This window comes from Amborella trichopoda, chromosome 2 (assembly GCF_054954075.1).
Source record: "Amborella trichopoda isolate Santa Cruz 75 chromosome 2, AtrichopodaSantaCruz75HAP2 v2.0, whole genome shotgun sequence".
Taxonomy (NCBI): Eukaryota; Viridiplantae; Streptophyta; class Magnoliopsida; order Amborellales; family Amborellaceae; genus Amborella; species Amborella trichopoda.
In genome coordinates this window covers 67891939-67914983 of record NC_142337.1, presented here as the reverse complement: position 1 = coordinate 67914983, position 23045 = coordinate 67891939, and the positions used below count along the sequence as shown (strand labels likewise).

The following is a 23045-nucleotide window of genomic DNA, read 5'->3' as shown; positions in this document are numbered from 1 at the left end:
CTACCATAGTACACATGAGTACATTAGGAAGCATGGTTTTATGCTATCATGTACTTTCTTTTTATGCTCTCTAGGTTTGGTACTATTATTTTAATAAAGACAAAGGTACCCGACACCAGTTTGTATAATTTTCATTTTTGTCCTTTGGGGTAATGAGAAACTTCCACCCAAACCAAACATGAAAACGTGGAGGTCAGGGCCATATGTTACATTCCAGGTATGTTTAATCCTGGGCGGCAATGTACATGCGACTCGATTTGGGACTTGATCCGGGTCGGGTATAGGTCCAAGAATTGGACCTCGCGGGTCGGGTGTGGTCCGGGTCTGGGTCCATATGGACCGAAACCGAATAGTGTTATTATATGAATAATATCTAATATATAATATTTTAATAATAATATTTAATTTATATTAAATAAATATAATTATATATTTTTAGTTATAATATTTAAATAATATATATAGTTAACAAAACATTAATATAATTTTTATTTTTGTTTTTGGGTAGGGTCCAACCAGGTTCTGTCGGGTTTGGGTGCGGGTCCAATCGGGTCTTGGTCCGATAACTTTGGGTTCGGGTCCCATAATTTTTTTCGAGTCTGGGTTTAGGTCCAACCAAGACTTGACCCGTACCCGAACCATTGCCATCCCTACTCTTGAGGTGCTTTTAGGCTACCATATTAATCTCATATATTTTATTTTAGAATATAGAGGATATTTTAAATTATCTTTATATATGGACACGGTTTTTGAGTCTATGTAGAAATGAGTCAACTCTTATAAATCTATTTTTGCGATGGATTCTTGGATCTAATTTTTAAGGAGATGTAATCTCTAACCTGGAGATCATTAATATGAATAAATAAATAAATTTTAAAAATTATAAATAACAATTCTATTCATAAAACATTTGAACAGTTAGTTTCAATTGTTTTTAGATAGACCACCTATTTGCCTCCGGTAATCCAATTGGTGAACTAAAACCGCGTTTTGGATTGCCCACGCACCGGATTGCTTCAAAACTTTGAACAATGAAAACTTGGTTAAAAGGAACAAGAAATAAAAGCGAAGGGTTTTGCGGGAGGAGAGAGATCCCGCCTAATCAATCTAAATCGGATCGCCCAATTTTAAAACCTTATTATGGATATTTGGTCGGATTCGTTGTTCGCAAAATCGTTCAATCTAATTGCTAATTGATTGGTTAGATCGGAACCGATCATTGGCCGGTTCCGGTTTTAGGCAGTTAAGGTGATCAACCGGTATTTAAAAAAATAAAAAATAAAAAAATATATATAAATTACCAAAAATAAAGAATTTGATTTGTAATGCATTTTTAAATATTCTTTACATTATAGTAAAGATTAAAATTTGTTTTGGTCATTAATACTCACTTTTATGTTTTTCCATCTTTTTAGAAAATTTTAAAATTAGGCTTTGGAAAATATAAAATGAGTTAAATTCCATTTTTAAAAAAATAAAATTTTTAACTTCATTTGAATATGTTTTGTTTTAATCATTCTTTTATATGCTTTTCATAGTTTAGTAGATTTTTTTTTGTATCCTCTTTTTTTTTTTTTTTTTTTTATAACACTTTTTTTACTGCTCAGTATTTGTCCGGTTAGAGCGGTTGAATCAATCAATTTACCAATTAGGTCGGGTTAAACTGATTCCAGACCCATGTCCGGTTAACCGTTCCAGTTCGATTTTTTAGAACACTAGTCGGATTAATAACAAACGAAAATGAGAGAATTCCCATTATTATGTAGTATTTTAATCGAGAGCTAATTCTGTTAATTTTATATCGATGCCTAGTGATTGGGCTAGGGACGCATGAGTGACTTTAGCTATTTTATTTTACATTATTGAAACTTTAATTGTATCACGTGACATTGAAATAAGGAAAAGCCTACCAAGAGAGAGTTTGGGAGATCTTGAAAGAGGATTTAGGGTAACTTCATTTTCTCTAATCCTAACAAATTTTAACAAAACTCCCTCAATGAAAAATATCTTATTTTTATTTCTCTGTCAAAAATACTCAATTTTGGTTTCCAAAAAATAAAAATGTGTTAATGTGTATCAAGCTGACCCGATTGCCACCCCTAACCGGTTCTTGGAAAGATAACAGTAACATTTGCTATCGAAAAATACGATGTCTAACCAAAACAAAGTTGAAAAAAAATGAAAGGAAAAAAGTTGGAAAAAAAGAGAATGTAATGGGTGAATATTAACAAATACATTTTATTTATTTTTGTAAAATATGGGTCCTTTTTTGAAGATAAGATGTGATTTTTGTTATTTTCATAGACTGATAGTGATGGCTGTTTTTTCCATTTTCATTCATTATTGTAATATACTAAAATTGGAAACTTGATACCAAGGCATGAAGCCATTACAAAACGTCCGTTATTTATTGTGTGGCCCATTGCTTTTTAACTCTTGACCGTTATTTATTGTATGGGGGTGCCAGCATTATAAAAGTTATTACTTCCGTTATAGCGTCTCTCTTTAAACCATTATTGGAAATTGGAAAAAGTTTATATAGAGTGGAAGCTCTAAACAATCAAATTTGAGACCACATCAAAAATTTATTAGAAAACGTTGTTTTGATGCCCAAATATCCTCAAATTGATTATCTCGACATCAAGATGGATGAATATGAGAAAAAAATGGATTTCCAGTTTTGAAAATAGTGCATCTTGTAACGCATTTTTGGACCGTCAATTTTCAAGATTTTTAAAATTTCATAGATATGCTAGATCTACACTATTTTTTATGGTTTAAATTTTATAATTAACTATAAAAATATATTTCAAAGCTATCACAAAGATTTCCAGTATTGAAACTATATTTCTCGACACTACTTTAAGGTGCGCTTTACTTTGATTGTTTAGAGCCTCGGCTCTATAAATTATATCGATTAAATAACTTTTCAAAAGATTTTGAAAACTTTTGGTTTTATCAAAGGGACCGTATACTATGATATCATTTATTTCTCATGCAAGGAGATTACCACTTTTAGTGCGAAATGCAATAGATGAAAGTATACCACGACATTCAATAAATTTTACTTCAGAGTTCGTGCCTAAACAATGACACATCGTGAATCACCCTATTCAATTCTTCCTGTCAACAATGATATTGATCTCCCCATATCAAGAGTAAATAGTCTCATTGTATATATATTTCCTTTATCGAAAGAGGGAAATCATAAAAATAAAATAAAAAATAGCTCTATTCTACATAGTTGTAAACATAATTTTCTTTCTTACGAAATTTATCAACATATATTTAAAATTTGAACCATTAACACTTCACCACAGGTAGATTTTAATAAATTTCACGGGTCATTCAGTGGGCTATTTGAACATTGACGAAAAATAATGAAGGGATAATCAAATTTTCGTGGTCTATAACCAATGGCGGGCATCCAGCTCACCATCAACAAACACATGAAGGACCACTCATATGTTTAAGTTGTTAGATGCAATATCTATCAATAAGCAATGTAGGTAGGGTTTTTATTGTTTTCATAAGGTGTTCATGTTCATATGGACTTATTACTCCTAGGAACATAGATTTTTGAAATGCTATTCATTTTTTCCTTCGAAATTATGCAAAAATATTATAAGAAGAGACGGTGACAGATAATCCTTGATAGAGTAGAATGGTGAAATGAAATTCGTATAATAAATCTCAAATCTCAAATAGTTGGCTTTATTGCATGTTTTATTTTTCTTTTATTTTTTCGCTAATAAGTGAATCTTACACGAAGGATTCTACTATAGAACAAATTTGAACCACCAAAGCCTCTAAAGGGAGGCCCTACATTAAGTATATAATTTAGAATTATCGTAGGGTACTCATATATATGATTATTTCCCTCAAGGAAAAAAATTATACAAGATGTCAACCTTATACTGTAGAAGTAAAGTACATCTCAAAAACCCATTGAGAAGGGTTGTTTCGTCACTAGAAAAATCTCCAATTGATCCTCTTGACCTTGATTTTGATATGTGTGGATGTGAAAGAAAAAATGAATTTCAAGTCCTAAAATTAGTCCATCTTATAGCGCATTATCTAGACCATCTATTTTCAAGGTTTTTGAGTGCTCAGATCTATTAGATTTGCACCATTGTTTGAGCTTTCAATTTCATTATAAGGGTGGAAAATAGACGTTTAGGTCATGATGAGAGTTTTAGCACCAAAAATGCAGCTTTTAATGAGATTTTGTGGTGCACCTTACCGACCTCACCTTTTGGACACTCGTATACTCTTGTTTGTAATACAATGTTTTTTTTTAATATGGGCACTTTTCCTCATTAAGTACAGGATAAATATTTTTATAAATAAATAGTGGCGTTTATTAGTATTGAGAAGCAATAATTGCCCTATGAAGGCGATGTCACGATGATATCTCTATTATAGATAATAAATGTTTTCATATTTAAATTTTACATATATTTAATTATCTAAAATACCCCTAGGCAAAAATGTTAGGATGGAAGAAAGATATAGAGTGTCTAAAAACAATGAGTGCATTAATTAAATACTCATATGTTATGAATATCCTAATATATCCCATTATATATTTATGTATATTTATATTACAAAATTTCCCCTCTTTATATCATTTTTTTTAGTTTCCTTATGTGTTTTTTATCTAAAATATAAAAAAATTGATGTTTCAAAAATTGGATCATTGGGTGAACTGGCCTTCAAAAATCTGATCTAGATGAGCAAATCAGTAAATTGGATCGATTCTCCTTAACGAGAATTGGTCCAAGGACATGTGAGAAAAGTTCCCACTTACACGTTTGAATTGTTTTTTTTTTTTTTTTTTCATATTTATAAACATGGGAGAGAAATTAAATGAAAAGTCAAAATTTGGAAATAAAGAAAAGCTGGCAAGATGGAATCAAAACTCCAAAAGTGAGCTTGATACGACACGCATGTGACTCATGCCAACAAAAAATTCTCTTCATCCCCATCTTCAAATCAATGAGAAAAAAAAACCATAAAATGGCTTTAATTATTGAAAAGGACAAATTAAATAATTTAGAAAACGATAAATTAAATAAGCTGCCAACCGTGTAGGGGACATGCTTTTTTTATTGGAGGAAGTTATAGTGATTGGTTGATTGCTACCTTTTTCCAAGTCCCATTTGTTGAATTTACTATTGGAAATATGTTTATTACAAGTGGATTCTCCTCCATTTAATTTCGGAAAATTTTCCTTCATAACTTTTTTATTTGTTATGGAAATTTTTAGGCCAAAAAAAAAATGAATAGAATTAATGAGAAGATATATGACGACTTATGGATACAACCTTTGATAGAGCGGAATGATGAAATAAGATTTTTTTAGCTGACCCCAATAGATGGATTAAGACTTGGATGATGATAATTGAAAATTCGGAAATTTTCCATTAAAATAGATAATTAATGAAGTAATTGTGGGGAGATTTAAATCCACGTGGAATTTTATGAGGAATAGAAATTTTGAAAACTTAAAAGATTTTATTGGTCACAATAAGAGCAAATTATATATTTGCTCCCTTGGGTGAAATATTGTATTTTGAAGACGTGAATAGTAATATCCCAAAATATTGCAGGATGGACCAATTTAAAAGGCTTAAATCATTATTGAGGTGGCGAAAAATGGTATGTGGTTTTTTTTTTTTTAATGTCCTTTGACAAGATTTGTGGTGCGACTGCATAAAGGCGTAGCTTTAGCAATAATCTCCCTTAATTAAATATTGATTGCAATTCCACCTTTAGCTTGGCAACTAGTGAGATCTGTAGCCCAAAAGGAAAAAGGTAAATAGACGGAAAAGAGAACAGACAAGGACAAAGGACTAATGGAGATATCTTATTTCACTATAGTCAGCAGTATAATACAAGAATTCATGAGACTTCTCTCACAAAATTCCCATTCTCTTGACTTAATGGGAATTACTATATTTCTATAAACAATAAAGCAATTATATTTCTTTTCTCTCCATTGTTCTAAGAAGAAAAAAATACAGCTTTTCAAGCCGAAGTAGTCACTAGCTGTTGGCTGCTGCAAACACCTAAATGGTCTGATAGCTTTGTACACAGCTGCAAATTCATTAAAACATATAAATAAATAAATAATAAAAGAAAAATGAAATTCAATATGGCACACAAGAACTCTTTTAATAAGAAATTAATTGAGAACCAATTACTTTATAATCAAACAAGATAACCAAAAGAGGATTATGGAAAGGAAAATTTCATAATAGGAACATTTAATTTTGGCATAAAGAGGTCAAAATCAACTTTGGCCATTAGATGTGAAATCAAGTGATTAAGGGTGGACGAAGCTCAAAATCCAAAAAAAGAGTTTTGAACTTTGTAATGAAGGTCAAGCTATCATTTGCATATCTCATAATTATAGGTGATTGTGACAGTTTGTGCTCCAAATGGATAACCTTATAACACACCTCAACCTATCATTTTCATATATTATATTTATAGGTGATTGTGACCTTTTGATGCCCTAAATGAATGACTTTATAATATACAATCCCTTGCGGAAAATACCTTGCGGTAGAGATCGGCATCACCATGTGACTTTCTCAATTCCACCACATATAATGAAGGATTTAACTCAAAGACCTGTTAAACACACAATAGTAGGATATTAAAATAATCACACCTTAAAAGTAATTTACAACAAATTCCTACATTAGAGCAAATGGTTAATACTTGAACCACCATAAAAAAACATCTCTTTTCCACAAATTTTACCTCTGCTGCAATGGAGAGTGAGTCTGCACTCGTATCACTATGCTGTTGCACAACTTTCAACTGTACATGTCGTGAAAAATGCGATTATTTTGATTGTAATATATTCCCTATCATGCCAATGTAAACTATTCATACAAACATGGCTACTAATGTCTAAATATCCACACAAACACACACATAAACAAACAACCACTTCCAGGCATGCCACAATACCATATAAATGTTTTCAAATGACAAACCTTTCCATTTTTTTTCTGGACTCTGAAACCCATTTCGGTTACAATATCCTCTATTCTCTCAAGCAAATCCTTTTCAGAGTAATTTGATGTAAATCTTATTTTCCTCTCCGATGCATCCTACAAATAGATTAAAAATCAGGCACCAATCCAGTTCTATGTTAGAATGAAATACTTACTTTTCATGAAATCACTACTTTTTCTTTTTTTTTGTGGGGGGGGGAGGGAGAGGGATGGATAGAGAGAGATGTTTACCTCTTTTTCAAAAAAACCAGATAGATCAAGACTGCTTGACATTCCTATCAGCTGAAAAGCATTCGTCAGATGATGTGTGCTTTCATGGCCATCAGTATTAGCGAACTTCATCAGAGTAAATTCACTGGTTTTAGTATCGCAAATAAAATCAAGTGAACAATAACAAAACAAGTTCAGGTATTTAAGTTTGCTAAATCTTCTACCTCTAACGCTGCATCTAACTCATCAATGTATATGTCGTCATCTTCTTCTTCCGGAACTGCAGGTATATATCCTTGCTTGAACCAGTCATCATCTTTGATCTCAGCCACGGTCATTCTTGTCTTTGGATTTGGATTAAGAATTTGTCGAATCAGGTTTCTAGCACCAGGGGATAACCATTTGGGAATATGAACATCACCCTTGAAGATCTGGATCATAACCAGAGTAACTGAACTCAGAAACTCACAACTGGAGTGAAATTCCTATCACTGGTTGACCAGTGCTTATCCTCTCTTTGCTATTCACTAGCATTTCAAAAAAATAGCAGCTGCTATATACATTTATAACTTTAAATGACATGTATAAATATAAACTTGCTGACTGTCCAAACTTCATTATATTGCGAATAACCACTTCTGAACATGAATATCAATGTCAGCAAACTAGGGGATTTAAGTGACCAAGCTTGGTTTTGCAAAATAATTTGTTTTTCTTTTCACACTAACGGACCGATTATCATGGCAAGCTACAACTTAAATTTTGTATCCAATAAAATCCATGAAAGCCTTTTCTATAAACACTTTTATAATGCCCTAGTTGTTTACCTTATGATAAAGAACAGCAAGATTTCTGTCATCAAATGGAAGATATCCAACAAGGAGGACAAACAAGATGACCCCACAGGACCAGAGATCAGCAGTGGCTCCTTTGTAACCTCTGTTAGCAAGAACCTGTTATCATGTCATACAAAAATAAGAAACCATCAGCCCAATAACAATATATAAGGCTTAAAGATGACTTTGGACTTGTGACAACTAAAGATGAATAAATAACAGTAGGGAGGTTTGAGGACTTAATATTTTAAAACTTCAAATTTTCCAAATTGAAATCCAGACTGAAATCTGAAGATTTCCATGCTTATTTGAAATTAGAGTAGATTCTTGTTACAAATATGGTCTGGGGATTAATAGTTGAAAGTTCTATTTTAAAATCACAACCCACACTACAACAGAAGAATTTCCAGGCCAAGTTGAAATTAGAGTAGATTTTTGTATCATATGATGCTTCACACTTACCTCAGGTGCAACATAATTTGGGCTTCCACAGGTTGTGTGCAACAATCCATCTTCCTGTGAGAAATCAGATAATTCAGGATCAGGTAGGGAATTCATTAGATATGAAGATAGTCAGTTTCAAAGGTTCTCATAAAGTACCCTAAAATGTTGAGGTAAAGCACTGAGGCCAAAATCCGAGATTTTGATGTTTCCGTTGGCATCAAGTAGAACATTTTCAGGCTGAAAGGGAAAGAAATGTTACTCAGAAACCATATTGGAATAAAGAAACCAAAAATTAGATTGCAGCGCTAGTCCGGGATCTCAGAGATCCCAAATTATGGAGCCTGATTTGCCTCCACATGCCAAATTCATTATACAAGCCCACATTTTCATATCAGTGAAAGTCCATTTTATTTTTACTGCAAAATAAATTCAGTCTCGCTCATTGGAAGCCCAATCAGTCATCGAGGTGGAAGCATATATCTAGTGATTATTTAACAGATGAGTGAAATAGAGAATTCATGCCTGTTAAGGCTAATCATATCCATGAAACAGTATAACCCTGAATTTTATATGACAAGAACGCGGTCTGTCGATTGTTTTCTTTTTCATTTTTTTTTCCTTTTTTTTTATTGGGGTAGGAAACCACAAAAGGAACATGGAGAGATCATTCTATATTTCTCGCTACCTTCAAATCCCTGTGATACACTCCTTTGTCATGGCAGTAGCTCACTGCATCAATCAGCTGCTGAAAAAGTTTTCTTCCTTCACTCTCTTTTAGTCTCCCATTACTCTCCTAAGATAACACAATTATAAAGATACAAATCAGAAGAAAGTTTCAGTGAAACAAATAATCCCAAACAAAAGATTTCTATTTTACCGAGCATATTTAAAAGGTTGAAATTTTTTATTCCAGGAAAAATAAACCCAATAAAAATAAGTACTCACAATTTTGGTAAATAATTCTCCGCCGGTTACATATTCAAGGACCATATAAATCTTTGTTCTGCTGGCTAGGACCTGCAGATTTCAAAGAAACACACTACTTTATAAATGGGACAAATAAAGCCAAATAGTATCAGTATCTTATCAGAGGAAAATAACTTAAAGCGCATAGCTATGATTTTTTTATTATCCAATATAAGAGCTAAATCTTGGAAAACTGTAAAAAATCAGGATTTTAAATTAAAAAGATCATGAAAAATTATGTGTCAAAATCTGGTGATAATATTATAACCCACTATAACCCCCTTGGAAAGAAAATGCATACAACTTATTTTTTTTAAGCTGCAAAAAACTATAAAACCAGGAGATAAAAAAAAGATAAAATTTCAATCTTATTATAACAATCTACACTTATTTTTCTTGAACAATTTAATTTTCTTCCATCTTCTGCAAATCTTTCTTTGCATGGAATACGTTAAAAAATTAAAGACAGCAAAAAATTCCAAGAATAATCCACTGGAAAAAACGCTAAGAATTTTCTTTCAGTTTTAGAGAAAACCGCATATCGTTTAATCAAAAGGCTTACCTCATATAATCTCACCACATTTGGATGTTTCATAAGCTTCAATGTCCCAATTTCTCGCTTGATCTATAATATCATCAAAACCCGGTCACTGATTTTGCAGAAGGAAGTAAAAATTAACAAAACAAAATTCCAAGAATAAAGGTAAAAGGAATGTCCAACCTGTTCGTCGACGAAGGAGCGAAAGAAAATAGAAGATATCAAAAATCAGAAATTGAAACGGACAATATCAAATGGGTTCTCCCATGTGTCCAATATAGAGGGGGAAGCAAGAGATGGAGATTAGAGAGAGAACGAGAGAGAGAGATGGAGAGAGAATCAACTAAGAAACCGAATTTTCCAGGGGTGATCAGAGAAAAAGCAACTCTGCTGTTTCACCCAGAGAGAGAGAAGGTAGGGGGAGAGAGAGAGAGAGACCGTATTTTCCAGCTATACCACCAAGAGAGAGACCAAAACCAGAATTTGCACAAGTAATCAGTATGAAAACTCTCCCTAGCCCCCAATTGAAAGGAAAAAACGAAAAATCAAGTACACCAACATCAAAAATCAAACTTTCAGAGCAAATCCCAACACCCAACCTCCATCAATTATTCACAAAGTAGCCTAAACTTCGCAAAAACAAAAAAAAAGAAAAAAAGGAGAGAGAATCTCACCTGTTCACTGATATCAAGTTGCAGAATCCTCTGTTTCTCCAATATCTTCACCGCAAAACTTTGCCCTGAGTCCACATCCTTGGCATACTTCACCTTCCCAAAATTCCCTTCTCCAAGAATCCTCCCCAACTCGTACTTCCCAAGTCGCATTCCCTTCAACACTTTCCCTCCCCAAAAACACAGAAAACGAAGAAAACCCAACCCCTCCTCCCCTCAAGAAACAAGAGAGAGAAAATGGAGAGAGCTGGAGAGAGGAAATGTAACCGTCAAGAAACCAGATATACCTCCCTCTCCAAAGACCCAATGAAAACAAACAAACCAACAATTTTCTCTCTCAAAAATCCATCAATTTTATAACCACCAAGTCCAAACAAATGGCCATACAACTCCTCTGCATGGAAGTTACCCACACGGTACACAAAAACCAGTCAATTGATTATTGGGTTTTTCCTGCTTTTCATTAAATGAGTGAAGGAAAAAACAAGAAAAAAGAATGGGTCACTCCAACTTTTCGTTTAATGAAGCAACAAATGACCATTTTTACAATTAAAAAAGCGAATAATACCAAATGGGTTTGGGCATGAAACTTTGAACACCACGGCATGGAAGTGGCGCGTTCTCTCAATTTCGGGTAAAAAAAAATGAGTGGTGAAATCATAAATAAAAGGTTTTTTTGCGAGGAGTGGTACACAATTTTCAATTAAAGTCTCAATCCATCATTGTCAAAACTTTTGCTAATTTCAGTGAAGGAGCTGTACTATTTATGTCACGTTTTTCATACCTTACTGTTTTCTGGGAAACTACCCAAAAATAATTTCCTCTTCTTTATCCATCGGTCCAACTTGAGCAGCTTCCTCCTTAGAGTTTCGGATTTGGTGGTAATTCAAATTTAGTTACATGTTTCTTAAGAGATAAGGGTGCGGCTTGCATAGAGCCTAGGCTCTCAACTAACAAATTAGAGCGTACCCTCAAATACTATCAAGAAATGTGGTTTCAAGATTGGAAATCTTTTTAATACTCTTAAAATATATTTTCATCTTTATTTTTAAATTTTAAAGTTTCAAAAATAGTGTTGATCGACAGATCTATAAAAACTTGACTTGAGAATTTTGAAAATTGATGGTCTAAAATTACGATACAAAATACACTCTTTTCCAAACTTAAAATCCCTTTTTTTCTCATTTCCATACATCTTGATGTCTAGATGATCAATTTGAAGATATTTGGATATGAAAACAACATCTTCTAATGAAAATTTTGAGGTAGGCTTAGAGCCTCGGCTCTATATAAACTTTTCCCAATAAAAAATGGCAAATTTCTCTTTTTTTGAAATTTAAGAAGGTTTGAAGATTTAGTGATTCAGTCGATAATCGTCTATGGTGATCTAGTTCACGTCATATATTGGGAATCGGCCAGGTCCCCCTTGAACTAATCACTTATCAGATCTACTTGAATTAATCACTTATCAGATCTTTGACAAAACCGTTCGATTTTGTTGGTCAGGCTAAAATCAGCAAATTCTAATCCGAATTGGTTTCAATGACGAAACTTGAGTAAATGCATTTTTTAAACTTTTTTTGTAAGTGTATTTTTAGAATATTTTTAAAATAAAGAGCCGCTTGCATCATATTTTTTATCTAAAAAAAAGATTTTATTTTCACATGGGTCCCACCAACCTCACATGTGCACAACAACTGTGAGGCTTTTATGGAGGTTTAAATTCATTAAATCTTTGAGAAGTTTAAATTCATTAAATCTTTGATGTGAGACAAATTGTCTCATTTTTTTATCACCGCAAAAAGCAAACTTTGAGGCCAAAATAAACTTTTGGGTCTCTCTCGCTTTCTCTCTCTCCCCATCCACCTTAGCGTCTCTCTCACCCCCATTGCCAACTCTCTCTCTCCAGCCTCCTCTACTAACAACCTTTCTCTCTCTATAAACAATCAAATTCCATTTTATCTCTCTCTTCTAACAATTTCTTCCACAAAATTTGGTCCATATATATTTTTTCAAATAAAATCTAAAGCGTTTTTTACAACTCTTGGATGTAGATTGTGCATCGAAATAAATTTCATTCATTAGACTTTATTGTACAAGAATGATTTATTTTTTTGAACTCCTTGTTTTAATTGTCAACAATTTGTTGACCAATGAAAATTCATGCTTAGAATAATTAAGAAAGTCTGGCTTCTATTTTATTTAAAAACCAAATGTTAAAATTAAATCTAAAAATTAAAATTTTATTTTAATCCCTACAAATTCAAATAAACCTTTCTATCAAGGAGAGAGATGTATCTGCATGGAAAGCTTGCGTGAAAGGAACATGCTACTTTCTCAGGAGAGAAGAAAAGGTGTGAATCTTTATTGCACAATGATGACATACATGCTAAAAATTTAGTATATATAGTAAATATATTTTATCTAATAAGATTGAATAGAGGGTAAAATATCTAACATTTATCTCAAAGATAGTAACATGATGAAATTTTCCGGGAGTTTTTTCAGTAAATTACTGACTCAAATAGCATATGCCTTGTTTCTGATTCAAGTATCAATGCATCCGATTAAGAAAAAAACAAAAACAACATGAAACACGAGTTTCTTTTCACCTTACTCTTCTTCTTGTTTTGTACCTGAAAGTCAAAGGTGACCATGGCATTTAAAGACATATATTAAAATGTTAAAAAACGTAAAGAGTCTAGCCTCTATTTCCACTGATCCTTTACCAGCTGTTCACATTAAACATATAATCAATTTTGTTTTTGGGTGAACTTAAAACTATAACAATTAGTGGCAATGGGTAGGTTCGGGTCCGATCCTTGAATTAGACCCGAAAATAGAGCGTGGGACTCAGACCTAACCTGTCGGGTCTAATTTTTGAACCTATTGTAAAAACGAAAAGCAATCATCAAAAAACAAAGAAGTCTAATTTTTGAACCTATTGTAAAAACGAAAAGCAATCAACAAAAAACAAAAAAGAATAAACAAACACAAAAGAAAGAGACAATCAACCACAACGCAAACATATACATACGTGATTCGACAACGTGCATATGTCCAGGAGAGATTAGAGCTGCTTTACTAGCAATGGAGAATAGGGTTACAATACTCTCTCCTTCTCACGCGTCTCTGTTTTAATGCAATTAAAAAGAGATCTGCATCTTTCCCTTGACCATTAACTTTAGATGAACCCCTAATCCCACGTGTCTCTGTTTTTATGTAATTACAAAGAGATCTTCATCTTTCCCTTGACCCATAACTTTAGATGAATCCCCAATCCCTCTGTCCTAGATAGATGGTATAAATTACTAAAATATCTTTATACGGATATATATCAAATCTCAAATATATCGAATTCTATGTATGGATATATCCGAATTTTTTCCTCAAAGGTTCCTTGAGCTGAGTCCATCAAGTAAACCTGTCAGGACGACTCCTCCGAGCCTTCAGCCCTTCGGAGTCATCTTTTTAATTCCACCTTGATAGATCTATTTCTTCATAATACAAGACATCAATCCTCAACACCTATACCTACATTCCAATCAGGTCTACCCCTCGAGGCCAAATCCATTGTCACCTCTAAACCTAATAACTTGATAGTAAGACATCAATCCTCAACACCTATACCCACACTCAATCAGGTCTACCCCTCGAGTCCAAATCCATTGTCACCCCTAAACCTAATAACTTGATCGAGGAAATAAATACGAGCATAAACAAAAAGGCAAGAAAATGGAAGATTACAGCCCTAAAAACAAGAGAAAAATAAATAAACAAATAAATTATCTCAATAATAATTGATGAGGTCCAATATAATAAATTATCTCAACAATAACATATGAAACAAACAAAAAGAAAATGAAGCTTCCAAGATCCCGCTAAGAAATCACAATTAGATTAGTTAGGCAGATAATAGATAATGTTTACAAGCCAGAGAGAAAAGGAGGATACCTTAAAAATGGCAAATTATCTCAAAAAATCGTTGACGTGGACTAGTTTATATAAGGGTGAGGCCCTCATTAGAAGAGATTGTTTTGATGCTAAAAAATCATCAAATCGATCATCTCGACCTCAAGATATATGAACATGAGAAAAAAATGGATTTCAAGCATTGGAAATAGTGCATCTTGTAATGCATTTTCTAGACTATTAATTTTTAAGATTATCAATTGTTCATGGATTTGTTTGATCTACACTATTTTTTAAGCTTTAAATTTTATAATTTTTTTTTAAAAAAATTCAAGCCATCACAAAGATTTATGGTAAAAAAAAAATTCAAGCCATCACAAAGATTTATGGTACTGAAATAACATCTTTTGACACTATTTCGAGGTGTAGCTCACTTTGATTCTTTAGAGCCTCAACCTTATAGAAACCACAACCTAACATTTTAGTGTCGACTCGGATTTTTTATTTTTTGTGAAGGAAAAGTTTTGTACGTGATCCCTACAGTACTTTACAACCATTTAATTTGAACCATTTAATTGAATGGACGGCTTGGATCGCTCATGTTATGATATTATGTCAAAATAATGTTTCATTTTTATTATAGTTTTTACAAAATATTTTGGGTGAAAATTAGGGCATCCCTTCACATTATTGGGACACACCCATAGTTAGCAAGTAAGGGATTATCAATAAATCAGCTTACCATGAAATCGAAAACTAATCGTTTTTATTTTAAAAAGTCAGATAAAAAAATCGGGTTAAGAATATGGATCGGCAAAAATACTTCATGTAAAGAGATCGCGAATATATCGGACTAGGCTAAAAAAATCGGAGTAAAAAAATTGAATATATTTAAAATATTAGAAATTTTAAAACTCGAAATATATATATCACTCAGTATAGAAAAAAATAATAGTAGCGAGGAGTAATGCTTTCACTCTATATATATCACTCAGTATAAAAATGACCTCCCTATAAATATAAATTTCAATATTCAATGTGATATATCTCTAACATAAGATGATTATCTATTGTATTCGTCAAGATAAGTATTGGGTCGGTGAATTCAATTTTCATCTTTCTATAAAGAAATTGTCTACCCATGCTTGCTAACTATGGTCTACCCATAACCACCCGAAAAAATACAAACCATATCCATAGCAGAGAACCAGATAGAGTTTCGGGATAATAAAAATAAAAATTTCATAAAACAGGAAAATGATATTGAACTTTCCAAAAAAAAAGATGAGAGTATATTAATAGGAAAGATTTTTTAAACGATCTTTTTAAATTTTGAAAAAGTTGTGTTTAAAACTTCTTCTTGAAAATATCATGTATTTTTACCGATCTATTGAAAAAGACGCACATTAAATCGTTTTTTAAAAAAGTGTAGCTTTTTTTAAAAAGCCGTGATTAAATGGGCGACTTGCTAACTATGGGCACACCTAGCAATAGCAAAATATTTTGCTAATAGTAAATGACCAATAAAACCTACAAGTTTTAAGGATATATTAAGGCAATTTTCTCTGACCATAAATATTTATTATTATTTTTATGGACCATGTTAGATGTATGCACATCCCAAACCTTACTGTAAAATAATATATATATATATATATATATATATATATATATATATATATATATAGAAAAACTTTAAGCTCTTGAATCAAGAATGATGCTCAAGAGCGAACTCTACGTTAGATCGAATGACTTTGTGGGGATCACATATGCTGGTATGCCCTTTTGTTAAAATTCATATTTAAAGAAATGGGCGAGCTTTATATTCTTCTCTTACAACCCCAACCGTCCATTCTGAATGGAGGGCTAAGATTGTCCCAATCATAATGTCACGTCTCTACATTATTTTATTTTTAATTTTTTTTCTATAAACTATTTTGACACCAAATTTTGGACATCTATTCTTCTATTAAACTTGCACTAGCAAAAAATTCAAAAAAAATATTTTCAATAAAATAAAATGATCAAAATACCCTTGAAAGTTTCAAGGGGTATTTTGATCATTATATTTTATCGAAAAAGCATTTTTAATATTTGTTATAGGTGTTCCCAATGAAAAGATAGCACATACAAAATTTCATATTCATATAAGTTATATAAAAAACTAAAAATAAAATACTTTGAGACGTCGGATCTAAGATCAAACGGTAAGTAACTCTCTTGATTAAAATTAGACAGTTGGATGGTAAAGAGAGGATAGAACTTCTATGCTGTAAGGGAAGCATAGAAATTTATAGGGAAAAAATAAAGAGGAAAAAGGAAAATGAGTTTTTAATTATACTAGTATAGACTATAGATAGACTAAAATTATAGTAGAAGTAGATAGGGAAACTTTGAATTTCGGCGGAATTTCGGCCCCCCAATTTATCATTAAAAAAATGATAGCATTGTCAAGATCCATGCGCTTTTTGTGGCGATTCGTAAGCCACCTCTAACGTTAAGTGAAGTCACATGCAACTTTTTTTTGTTTCCTTTCTTTTATGGTGATCCCCTAGATAGACATGATTCTCAATGAACATAAAGAAGAAAACTTCAGTATTATATATTTTTCTATGTGAAAACTTTACTATTATTTGATCCAAATTTTTCTTACCTTATCTTCCACAAGGGCTAGTTAGTCCACAAATATTATTAGTGGGGCCAGCTTATACTCTATATTGGGGTATCAGGGATATCCCAAACTTTCTTTCTTTTTTTTTTTTTTTTTGGGTTAATTCAATAGAAAAAAATAGACCCTCCTCATTTTTTCAAGTAGACTAAGAGTTAGCTTGTTGAAAATATTAGTTGGAGTGATGTTATTAGTGAGAATGTAAACCTCAACATGGCTAATGTGTGGAGGTGCTATAACTACGACCCCAGCCCCTTTCCCGAGGGATGTCGGTGTTGTCTTCCCTTGGGTATTAGAGAAAACATGGATCTCAAACTGCAACCTGGATGGCAGGTCGCTAAATTGGATCAGATACAAGTTGGCGATCCGATTCCCTTACCTACCCTCCAACCCTACCCCACCAAAAAAAATAGGCAAAGTTTTTTTAGAAAATTTTCTTATCCTTTTAACTGATCCTTCATTGATTCAACTGATCTAGGTTTTCTACTTATCGGGATCCGTACAGTGAGTGCGCAACCCAAACTGGATTTCAGTTTTAGTACATTGGACAAAAAAAATCGAGTACAGATTTAAATTTTTCTTGATTTGAATTAGAAAGTATTTTGCATATTCCATAAGAGATATCAATTTTTCCCCATAAGCCTTAGAAGCAAAACCTCAAGAAAAAACTTGTATGAATTCTCAAGTACCCAAATATTACAACACTATTTCTAATTTATTCAAAGTTTCTAAAAAAAACTACAGTTTTGAAAAATTATAGTGCTTTTTTTAAATTTTAGAGAGAAATTAAAGAAACCATGCAATTCGAGATCGCCCGGTCCCCTAACAAAACTTGGGGTTCCCAGATAGAACTGGATGGTTCCATGGGAACTATATCGATTCCCCATTTTGATTGTGAAGCAGGTCGATCACCACCGGTTCCCAATTGCCGAATTTTTAGAACCTTGCTTGAAATAAAATATCCTAAAAAAATAATAATAAGCGTAAACAAACAAGAGAATTTAATTTGCCAAATAAGCTTAAATCGAGTACAAGAACAAACAAAAAGGGGAAAAAATGGAAGATTACAGCCCTGAAAAAAAGGGAAAAAGAAATTATCTCAACAATAATGGATGAAATCCAATAGAATAAGTTATATCAACATTTCCATATGAAATAAATAAAAATGACCAAAAAAATGCCCTAAAAGTCTTAGGGAGATTAAGGCAATTTTCTATGACCAGAAGTATTTTTATTTTTATTTTTATCACGTGGTCCATGTTAGATATATGCGCAACCAAAACTTTGCTGTAAAATAATTTATAGAATAAAAATAAAATAAAAAATACTTTAAGCTCTTGGATCAAGACATGATGCTAAAGAGCTAACTCTACTTTAGAGATAACTTAGTGTAGGGATCAATGGGGTTCACATGTAAAACTTTTCCTTTTGTTAAAATTCATGTTTAAAGAAATTTATAAGGTACAATAGAGAGGAAAATGAACTTTTTATGATACTAATATATTAGAGTAGTGGAAGTAGAGAGGGAAACTTTAAATCTCGGCTCCCAATTTATCAATTAAAAAATCATGGTTTTGTCAATTCCCATGCCCTTTTTGTGGCGATTCTCAAGCCACCTAACCTAAAACGGGTTGTTAAGTCACATGCACTTATTTTCTTTTAATTTTTTTTATTTTTTATTTTTATGGTGATCCCCTAAAACGCATGATTCTCAATAGACATAAAACAAGAAAACTTTAGTGTTATATAATTTGTATGTGAAAACTTCACTATTATTTCATCCAAGATTTTCTAACCTTATCTTCCACATGGGCCAGTTAGTCCACAAGTATTATTAGTGGGTTCCACATGGGCCAGTTAGTCCACAAGTATTGTTAGTGGGGCCAGCTCTTACGCTCTATGGGGTATTTGGGATATTCTAAATTTTTTTTTATTTTTTAGATAATTCATTGGGATAGGCGGTATTTGGGATATTTTAAAGTTTTTTTTATTTTTTAGATAATTTATTGACAAAGACAAGCCCTTGAATTTATGCGGTGATTAGTGGTGAGAATATAAACCACAACATAATGACTAAGGTGTAAGGGTGGTACCACCAAGGATATCCAAAAGTTGTATTGTTTTTTATTGGGTATCGGAGTTATATTTGAAAAATTTACCTTCTCATTTTCCTTTAATAAGTGTTTTGAAATCTTTGTGTAGGTCCCCCTTGATATAATTTCAATAAAATTGTTGATGATGGATCGAGCAATTAAATATTGCGAAGGTTTGGTTGTATTACTCTTCTAGGATACATTTCATTTAATAACAATCCACACCAAATTTAATATACGACCATAACCTGAAGTCAAAATTTAATGCTTTTGTTTAGTGTTATCAAGAACACAAAATATAGTTTAAGCCTTTAAGGATATTACTTGGATATTCCCTCGTGCAAAAACAAAGATCAAATAAAATAATGTCATGAGATTGAACATAGACGGTTTAATTTTCAAAGAATCAATTAGGTGTTCAGGGTCAAAAATCCAATTTATTTTTTCTTTTAAAAATATTCATCTATAAAATGGATCTCAAAATTTTCAGATCAAAGAAATATAAGATAGATTTGGAATAGCATATCCCTGTTTTTTAATATTGAAATCCCAAATTTCAAGGAATAGATAGACTTTGAGAAATTTATGGAGATTAGATTAGTCCTCTTGGAATAGAGTTGAATATTTCTCAGTAAAAAATGAATATCCCTACGTGCAATGCACGTAATCCATGCGGACACACCCATAAAATACAATAAATAACTACGAGTGAAAAAAAAAACAAACTCGAACTACAATAGAAACAAAGATGTGTGAAGGAGGTGGGTTGGATAAATATTTTCCAGAATAGGAAAATGTGAACAATGCAAATTGCAAAAACTTAATTGTAGGAAAAGGTTTAAATAAAACGCTAAACAAAAAGAATCAACACCCAAAATGCCATAAATTAACATACATACGTGTCATCACTTCAAAGAGCATATCTATGCAGGCATTACTTATTATTATTTATCTAAGAATCATGAGATAAATATATGGAAAAAAAGGGAAAAAAAAAAGATGGATGTTGAGTTCAATCTTGTTCTCAAAAAATTGAATGGTCCATGTTCAATCTTAGGATGTTATGGATTGTGTAATGGATGAAGTTTCTATAAGGCCTAGGCTGCCTCAAATCCTCGTTCGGAAAGCACTTTCGTTAATGAAAATCTCATTGATGGCTTTAAAATCAATTTCCAACACCCACAACAAAATTTGAAACTCAAAAGATATACAGATCTTGCATATTTGCAAACACTTATTCATAGGGCGTAAAAGACAGTTAGATAATTTCTTACAATATACACTATCTAAGAGTTTGAAATCCTATTTTTTTTTCACAACCATAGTGTTCAAGCTAAGACGATCGATGTAAACATTTTTTATGTTTGAATTGCAATTTTCAATGAGTTATGAAGTGAGATTTTATTTATTCTAATAGGGTTGCGGCCCTATCAAACCATTCTCCTTGTGTAATTTGTTTATTTATTGAGATAGAACTGGCTACTAGGTTCAAGAGATTACATCCCCAAAATTTGTACTCCCACTCTGGCTCTTATAGGAGGAGGAAATGGACAGTGTGCACCCAAGGAAGCAAAAAATCATTTCACTATTACTAAAGAGAGAGAGAGAGAGAGAGAGAGAGAGAGAGAGAGGATTGATTTATGCTAGGAATCGAACTTATCATAATGTGACAAAAAAGGAGAAATAGAGGCTTAGGTAGGAATGAAAGAAACCACACATGCAATGTCGAGTTTTTTGGTTTGGCACTTGCTTCTCAAAATATATAGTGGTCCCTTTATTTGGTGTTATTTATTAAACAAGACCGTTAGGTCTCATCTTTCCTCCTTTCATATTATGACCAAGAAAAGGCGTCAATCTCTTTGGAGATGAACTCTTGGGACATGTTTTCATTTATCAAATGAGAAATCCAACTCCGTGTGGTCCAGATTTGAGTTTTTTAAACGTTTGCATGGAAGAATATAATATTATTTACAACCTGGAGTTCTCCGAACCATATCCACTTATTCATGGTGTCTTGTTGAGTTTTGAGTGGGTATTAGCATTCTTCCAGACATGTGCCCTTTCCTAGCAACGAAGGGCTTCAAGGAGCAACTTTGGGGCAACAAAGGGAGAGAGAACCAATGGAGGTTTTGGGTCTCTTGGTTTCGCATTGGGGCTTTAGTCCATGGCACTAAAGTCCAATGTGTGTGAAAGGATGGCAATTGGGGCCGGGCTAGGGGCCAGGGGCCAAACTTGCTTTGGCTTGGCCCTTGTCCCTTGGACCGGAACAAGCCAGACGCTGACCCTCTTAGGGTCGGCCCGGCCAAAATCAAATGAAGCTAAAGTAAAATAAAATAACAAGAAAAAAAGAGGGTGTGACTAGGCCGACACTGGCCCTAGCCTGCAATATGGCCATTATTTGTGGCCCAAGCCCTAAGTTTTTAGGACCGTGCCGCCCAGCCCACTACCCACCCATCGTGTGTGAGAGAGATAAGAGGGGAACGGGGTTGGGGCATTAGTGGTTAAGGGGGCAGATGCCTCAACATAACGTGTTACCCTCCATTCTCACCATTAACACATTGAGAGAGAGAGGGAAGCAATAGATGGTTTCAGTTTCTCTCAGTCTAGGGAGAGATAGAGAGAGACGTAATAAGGGATTTCAGTCTCTTGCACTAAAGAGAGAGAGAATAAGGATCCTAGCCTCTTGGCTTAGGGTTGGGGCCTTGAGCCACGTCACAAATCCAAGGAATCAATCAAAACTCATTACCCAACAGCTCCGAAAAAAACAAAACACACATTAATCAAGATCAACTTGGAAAGTATATGATGTGAGGCTTAAAACAATTAATAGTAATGGTTGTGAAGGATTAGGATGAAAGGTTTTAACAATAAAAAAACGGATTAGGATGCAAGATCAATCTAATTACTGCATACAATATCTTTGCGAGTGGCCTCTTTTCGTTCTTTTCTACTCTAAATTTAACAACAAATATATATTCTTGTCAAAAAGAATAAATATAAAATAATATTGTTTAGTTTTAGTACAAGAAGATTACAATCACTCGCTGCAGCCAAATGTGAACCCTGCTAGCTCAAGGGAATTGGAGTCTTTTTAGACTTGAGCTGGAACTTTATGACACACCTTTGACTAGCAGATTTTGCATCTAGTGGCTAATGATCGGTGTAATTCTCTTGTACCAAGGGTAAACAATCTTATCGTACATTTAAAGGAAAAGTAATTGGTCAAGCCCTTTCTCTAGTTTGAAACGCTTTCATCCTCGTTTCTCTATATTTGGGATGATTCATCATCATCATAACCATTTTTTAATTAATTGAGATCGGCTACACGAATCTTGGTACGTCATTTTATTTTATTAATGGTCATACCCTCGTTGAAATCATAAATCCCCATATATTTTCTCATTCCTCGAGCTATGTTGAGGACACAAAATTCTTCAACCCCAGAGATCAAGATTGTGCTTAGAAAAAAAAAAAAAGGGGGTTAAAATTGTCCTCACCTCGAATGCCACCTCGGTTGTGATATGCAGCATCTCCATCCATGAATCAGAAATCAATCAGGTTTGCAATACTTTAGAAGCTCAAGTTCCATTTCTGCATGGCTTTTTTTTTTGAGGGAGGAAAGGTGGTTTATACACGGGGCTCAGTCTTGCACATCAAGCCATGGAGAACTTGAAGG

At 33.0% G+C, this 23045-nt stretch overlaps 1 protein-coding gene across 2 annotated transcripts; it reads right to left on the bottom strand.

Annotated features, from left to right (window-relative positions):
• Positions 1 to 5852: 5852 nt before the first annotated feature.
• Positions 5853 to 11010, bottom strand: CIPK1 (CBL-interacting protein kinase 1). Of its 2 annotated transcripts, none has more exons than XM_006840276.4 (13): positions 10700 to 11010; positions 10050 to 10112; positions 9467 to 9538; positions 9207 to 9314; positions 8678 to 8758; positions 8540 to 8593; positions 8069 to 8194; positions 7466 to 7672; positions 7263 to 7367; positions 7011 to 7127; positions 6772 to 6831; positions 6565 to 6639; positions 5853 to 6099 (listed from the first exon to the last, which is right to left on the bottom strand). In XM_006840276.4, the coding sequence occupies exons 1-13, from the start codon at positions 10847 to 10849 to the stop codon at positions 6031 to 6033; spliced, it is 1287 nt and encodes a 428-aa protein (XP_006840339.1). In that variant the 5' UTR covers positions 10850 to 11010; the 3' UTR covers positions 5853 to 6030. The 2 variants fall into 2 exon arrangements, with proteins under 2 accessions (XP_006840339.1, XP_088715845.1); XM_088859719.1 differs by having other exon boundaries at positions 10050 to 10137; positions 10700 to 10815.
• Positions 11011 to 23045: the final 12035 nt, after the last annotated feature.